Genomic DNA, 7,042 nt, shown 5'->3' with positions numbered 1-7,042 from the left:
TTGATTAACACCATAAGTTTTTTTTTCATTGACTCTAGGCTAATGTTTATTTTCCTATGAAATGTGAAGGATAGGAAGAATTCCTTCATAAAAATAGGATTTCATTCCTACAAACCAAAGAGTTTTGAAGAAATTTTTTATATAGAAATCTTATCCTATAAAAATCCTACAAAATTCCTCCAAACCAAAGGAGGCCTTAGAAGGGAAGTCATCCCACGGCCTCCTCTCTGCTTCCGAACAAATTGACGGACAGTTCCTCACAAAACCATTGGAACTGATTCGAGCCGACGTTGTAGGCGTGTGGATATGTGAAAGTGTTGTTCCTGGCCTGCGTCCCCACCCGTCGGTGGCCGCAGGAACAAAGGACCGGCGTTTCAACTTTTCTTCCTGAGCAGCGTATGCGTGCCTGCCACGCTGTTGCTTTCCCTCTCTTCACTCCATTCGATTCGATCCCCACCCTATTCAATTTCCCCAGAATTCCCCACCGATTTCCCCCCAAAGTCGACTCCACCCAACCGCCTCCCCCTCGAACCAGATTCCCCCCACCCATGGCGTCCCCGTCCATCTCCGACGCTGCGGTGGCCAGCCCCGTCACCCCGGTGGCCCTAGACCCCAGCCCCGTCGCATCCCGCCCCCCCGCCGCCACCGCCCCGGTGCGCAAGCGGCCGGTCCTCCTCCTCGACCAGCGCCCGCACCCATCCACCCCGACGTCGCGCACCGCTGCCGCCGCCGCCGCCGCCGCTGCGCCCCTGTCCCAGGCGCGGCGGAAGAGGGGGCTGTCGTCCTCCGGTCGGCCGAGGTGGCAGACCGCGCTAAGCGTCGCCGCCAAGAACGCAGCCCTCCTAGCCGTGCTCCTTTACCTGGGGGACCAGGCCTGGCGCTGGGCGCACCCAGCCCCTCTCGCGCAGCCCGACGACGCTGCGCTCGCGGGTTACACTGCCCGTGTCAACGACGTCGAGGCCTCCCTCGCCCGCGCCTTCGGGGCGCTGAAGGTGCAGCTCGAGGCCGTGGACCGCAAGATCGACGGCGAGGTTGGGGCCGCTCGGGGCGAGCTCGCGGCGCTGCTGGAGGAGAAGAGGCTTGCCATCGAGGGACAGCTCAACCTGCTGGACGCCAGGACCGACGAGCTGAACGACGCGCTGGGCGGGCTCAGGCGGATGGAGTTCCTCAGGAAGGACCAGTTTGAAGCATTCCTGGATGAGTTCAAGGAGAGCCTAGGCTCCAACTCTGGCACCGAGGTCGATCTGGATCAGGTCCGCGCGTTGGCCAGGGAGATCGTCATGAGGGAAATAGAGAAGCATGCCGCCGATGGGGTTGGCAGGGTGGACTATGCCGTGGGGTCTGCTGGGGGAAGAGTTGTCCGCTACTCGGAGGCATATGATGCTGGGAAACGTGGTGGTCTTCTTTCTGCATTACCATTTGGTGGTGGAGACAATGGTGACCAGTCACAGAAGATACTTCAGCCGAGCTTTGGGGAGCCCGGGCAGTGCTTTCCCTTGAAGGGGAGTAGTGGGTTTGTGGAGATCCAACTGAGGAAGGGGATAATCCCTGAGGCAATCACACTGGAGCATGTGTCCAAGGTAATATTTCCTGACACCCATTTACTATAGTATTCTCTGTTCACTTTGCATTTAGTTATTCGGTGCCCTAATATATTTCAAGCTCATTCATGAAATAGATAGTTTGACCAAAATGTAGGGAGTATGGTTTGTCGGCTGTTTGTGAATGCAAATTGTTCATGTTCGTTACTCGTGTGGCACAGATCCTTAAGGGGCTTAAAGTGTAAAATTTTTGTGGCAGCTGAGTGATTTTGCTTAAGGGTTTTGATGCATATTCCCTTGTAGCATTTGGGTACTATCATGGTATGTTGGGAGGTCAATTCTAGATCATTTTATACGAATTACTAACTACATCTGTTTGGTTGTTAGCATTCTTAAGCCTTTATGTCTAGTCATAAGTACTATCAGTACACTCTATTTTCTCTGAATAATTGTTCTTCTTAAAAACTTTGTGAATGTTATTTTTTTTTGACACAGAACATTCTGAATTTCTGATGCAGCACTTTCTGATTTGTTTCTCAAACATTAAGCTTTTGCTTAATACCACATCCTATATATACCTAAATAGTTAATCCCCGTTACATATACTTATCTCAACATGCACATGCCATCTCATCAAAGGCCCACTCCACATGCATGGGAAAAAGTTTTCATTATTATCTCATCAAAGGCCCATTATTATTTATCTCAACATGCACACATCCCACCTCACCACACATGCCACCTCAACATTTAGGAGAAAAAGCTTCCCATTATATTATGTTACTTGTATTCAATAAATATTTTTCGACTATACAGTATTGGAATACAATATATAATATGTACCACCAAATCGCATTGGAATATATTGCAACCGATTCCTGCAGCAATGTGCGGGCTATCATCTAGTTTTATTAAATAACTATACTAATATATTTCCAACAAACTCATCACAATTCTGAGCCAGTGAATTATACTTCACCATTTCTGAATTTTGCATATGATTGATCTTAGTTGAAGCCAATGATACTGCTGTTTTCTTTTGTTCCTGTTAAATTTGAACTTCTAAAGTAGAATTCAAGTATTTTTTTACTGTTATTTTATTGTTGGCTGGAGGCTCAACTTTGTTGTGTAGTCTTGTCTCATTTTGTTCTTATCCTTGTAACAAATAACTTAATTGTTGTGTCATTTCCTGCTATAGGCAACCTGCCTAAAAGAATAGAAAGTAAATGTGTTATTCTTTCTGTCTCGGGTTTACAAGTCCTTGTTTTTTCTTAGTCAAACTTAAGTTGATCCAAAAAAATCAATATATACAGTATGCAATAAATAAATTTATAAAAACATAGTTCATTATAGATCTAGTGATATTGATTGGGTAGTAGATGCTGCTACTATTTTCCATAAAATCGGTCACGTTTAAAATGGTGAGACAAGTTAATAGGCCTTCTGGCCTTGTAAACCCAGACTGAGGGAGTACTGATTTAGCACATACTTGTATCAGGTTATGGCGTTTTGATGCTTATTGGAAATGTAATAGTAAATGGCTTATATTGTTGCAAACCTGGTTATTCTTGATAGTTAACAGTATTTACTCTATCAGTAATTATTTTGGGGGAAAATATGTCAGGTTAGTCTTCGTTGAAGTGAACTGGGCAACCATAAACTCTGACATTAGTATGTTTATCCTTGGAATACGCTTCCATTTTGGCCCTGTTCATTTTGACTTGTGGTCTCATGATTTCTTTGTCTGATCCAAAAGATCTTATTGGTTTTTTTTTCTGACCCTTGTCTTTTATATATATATTAGGGACAATATTCTTGCAAGACACATTATACTGTAAAAAAAGGCTTTGCCGTTTCTTTCTTTTGATGGTCATGCTTAATCCAAAGTTCCTGCTGATAAATTGATGGTGTTGGGATACTGGTTATCTTAACATAAAAAGAAAAAAACTGTAATTAAAATGGTGGAAATTAGCACCATATATCAAATTCTTTTTGCAAATTCGATACATTTGTTTGAGCACACATATTGAGTATCTATTTCAACCACAAAGAAAATTAAAATAGTTGGTTTTGAAACCTTTGTCAATATATTTATATCTTAGCTGTTTCATCTGACTCCCACATGTCCTCTAAAGTCTGCAAGTCTGTGCAACTCGGTTACCAAATTACACAGCTGTGAATATCAAACTAGTCATATTCAGGTTCCATTTGAGAGTTTTACTGATGAAATATTTCTTACTTATTACGTGTTCAATTCACTGCCCTAGGTTAAATACGTAATTTGGTCTTGGAAGATTTTCACTCTCCCCTGCAAAAAAGGAATTTTTTCACTCTGTTCAAAGCTATTATACTTACAATGTTGCATGGCATGCAGGATGTGGCGTATGACATGTCCACTGCTCCAAAGGACTGCCGGCTATCCGGATGGTACCAAGGAACACATACCGAGACCCCTCCAAACCATGCTGCAGAGATGTACGCCTTGACCGAGTTCACGTACGACCTAGCCAAGAACAATATCCAGACATTCGATATAACTGCCCCAGATGTCGGTGTTGTCAACATGGTTAGGCTGGACTTCACTTCAAACCATGGAAGCTCCGCGCTGACGTGCATTTACCGCATCCGGGTGCATGGGCATGAGCCTGTCACGCCAGTAATCGCTAGTCCACTGCCCTGATGAGATGGAGAATCCTTCCATCTCTTTTGTATCTGTTTTGCTTTAGGGCCATTTCTCTGGGCGTTTGCTAGTTTCAGTCTAGGATTATGTCATGCACACTCTGTAAAAAGTTAAATGATTGTTTGCTGCACATTTTCTAGTGATCTAGTCCAGATGTTCAGTTTTTGCCATGCACGAATGGCCAGTAACTCTTTGGTGCATCAGTGTTGGCTGTTGATTGAACTTGGTAAGCTTGAAAGGGCAAGTTCACGCAAAAGAAAATTGCTTCTACCCTGTTCGACTCCTGTGAGAGTTGCCTATCTTTTTCCCTTTTCTTTGATCCAATTTATACTTTCTTTTCCATACGACCAAACAGAAGGTCGGGTTCCACTACCGAATCCAGACTTGGGATTTTGGTGCAAATTAGAGAGATCACTTTCAATATTCTTAAATCTTGGTTGGATTTTTTGGCATCTTAGTTCCTTTTTTTGTGACATCTTAGTTGTCAGGGCACAGCACTCCTTGGTTCGGAACCAGATCCTCTACCGTGCCCGAAGGCACGTCAGATGTTTTTTTTTTTTGAGGGGAAAGCCATTTTATTACTCAAAATCCATAATGAGTGGGATACAACGTTGGTCATGGGGCTGGCCAAGCCACACATGACGACCCAAAGATAACGAAGTAGAAAACTTTGCTAACTTATGAGCTTCTATATTGACTCTACGACTTTCGTGAATAAAATTACAAGAAAAGTGTGCAGCCCTAGCTTTGATTTCACTAATGATGGCTCCGTAGGAACCTTGAACTCCTTTTGCGATGTCACCAATGACTTGCTTCCAATCGGACGAGACAATGAAGCGGTGAATATTAAGATCTTCCGCGAGGGCAAAGGCCTCGCGACATGCAATGGACTCAAGCGTGGCTGGATCGCACACTCCTTCGATGACCAAAGCTGAACTGCCCAGGAATGCGCCCTGGTCATCGCGGCACACAGCAGCAGCCGCTCCCCCCCTATTAGAACGTACATCAGCATCAACATGAATCTTCGCATAGCTAACCGGTGGGGTACTAGGTCTAGGAAGTGGTTGCATAGTCCTTGCATTGGTGCTGGTTGGGGGTTTCACCACCCGAACTGACTCCAAATCGGCTATGAAGCTAGTGATAAATGCATGAATTGCGTGAGGAGTCTGGAAGATCGCCTCGTGTATTGCTTTTCTCCTGGAAAACCAGATCGCCTAGAGTGTGACTGCCAAGAGGAGGAAATTATCATGGGTTAGCGAGTCAAGCAGATTGAAGAGCCAGCTCTTCGCTCTCGTCCCTGTTTGTTGTCGCCATGGTGCAAGCTAGCTCTTCGTCCACTAGTGCCCAAGTACACCTAGATACCGTGCATTCCAAGAGAGAGTGACGCCATGAATCTGGTTGTCCGCATAGACCACAGCTACTCGATGTTGTCATATTGCGATGCGCCCTCACATCCTCTCTGGGTAGCGACTGTTTCGACAACCTTCATAAGAACATGCGCACTTTAGAAGGCACCTCGATTTTCCACAATGTCTTCCACGATCCCTCTTCCAGGCGATTATCAGAAGACCCTGCGGATTCATACAGCCAAGCCTCCCTTCTTTGCTTGATTGTGACTAACATGTTATATGCTGATTTAACTGAGAATTGTCCACTTCTCTCGTGAGCCCAACTCCAAAAGTCTGGTAGGTTTATGGTACACAGCGGGATGCCCGATATCACCTTTGCATCGAACGGGAAAAAGGTAGCATTGAGTCTATGCTTGTCCCATGTAGCCGTGGTAGCGTCTATGAGTTCTGAGACCATCTCGGGTGGGTTTGCTGAGATGCAGCCGTAAGGCCTCATCATTTCTTCCTTGGGCAGCCAGTTCTCCTCCCATATCTTCGTACTATTTCCGTTACTTCTTGCTTTCCAGCAAAACGGGCGCACTAGGCCTGTAGCCTACGAGCAGAGCGGCCCAACTAATGGCATGGTATTTTGATTGTTTTTTCTGTTTATTTCCAGCAGCTTGACAACGTACCGCTAAAAAAAACAGCTTGACAACGTTTGTCTAAAAAAACATCCAACCTTGAGTACGGGAGCATCACACGTTCGTTGAATAGAAAAGCAAGATTTTTTATGCAGAAAACACCCAACTATTTTTTCCAAAAAAATCAGATGTATTATAAAAGTTCATCGGAAGTACAAAATCAACTCAAAAATTACATCGAGATTCTGAAACCACCGAACGGCCACTATTCATCATTTTTCATATAAAGAATATTATTTACGAGATTTTTTTTAATTTATTCATCAACTGTCAAGGTAGTACAAAGAAAACAAGAAGTAAAAAATACATCCAAGTCTGTAGAAACCTACCAATGACTACAAGCACTAGAGCGAGCCGAAGGCGCGCCGCCGTCTTCGCCCCTCCCTCTTCGGATCCAGGCAAATCTTGCTGTTGTAGACAGTTGGGAAGTTGTTGTGCTAAGGCTCCATCAGACCAACGCACTAGAACAACAGCCGCCACTGTTGAAGAGAAGTATAGATCAGAAGGATCCAACCTATAGACACATGAACACAGACGAACGAAGATGGGATCCCGCGAGATCAGTCGGAGACAAATCTTCACACACCCTCCGATGATGCTAGAAACACCATCAGGACGGGAACTAGATGGGGAGAAACCTATTCCATTTTCAGAGAGACACCGGCGGGAGGCACGAGAAACCCGTCCTTGAATAGTCGCTCACATACATGAGCATATACTCACCCTATGAATCCATGCATGCACACAGATGTTTATTTGTAGTTCGGCCGTTCTGCTCGTAGGCTACAAGCC

At 44.9% G+C, this 7,042-nt stretch overlaps 1 protein-coding gene across 1 annotated transcript; it reads left to right on the top strand.

Moving 5' to 3' along the window:
• The first annotated feature begins 492 nt into the window (after positions 1-492).
• On the top strand, positions 493-4,424 carry LOC123061062 (SUN domain-containing protein 1). Its single transcript, XM_044483973.1, has 2 exons — positions 493-1,580; positions 3,916-4,424. The coding sequence occupies exons 1-2, from the start codon at positions 549-551 to the stop codon at positions 4,219-4,221; spliced, it is 1,338 nt and encodes a 445-aa protein (XP_044339908.1). The 5' UTR covers positions 493-548; the 3' UTR covers positions 4,222-4,424.
• The last annotated feature ends 2,618 nt before the right edge of the window (positions 4,425-7,042 follow it).

The sequence above is a fragment of the Triticum aestivum genome, chromosome 3A (genome assembly GCF_018294505.1).
Source record: "Triticum aestivum cultivar Chinese Spring chromosome 3A, IWGSC CS RefSeq v2.1, whole genome shotgun sequence".
In the NCBI taxonomy this organism is placed as follows: Eukaryota; Viridiplantae; Streptophyta; class Magnoliopsida; order Poales; family Poaceae; genus Triticum; species Triticum aestivum.
The sequence above is the reverse complement of the archived record's forward strand: the minus strand, read 5'-3'. Positions and strand labels throughout refer to the sequence as shown.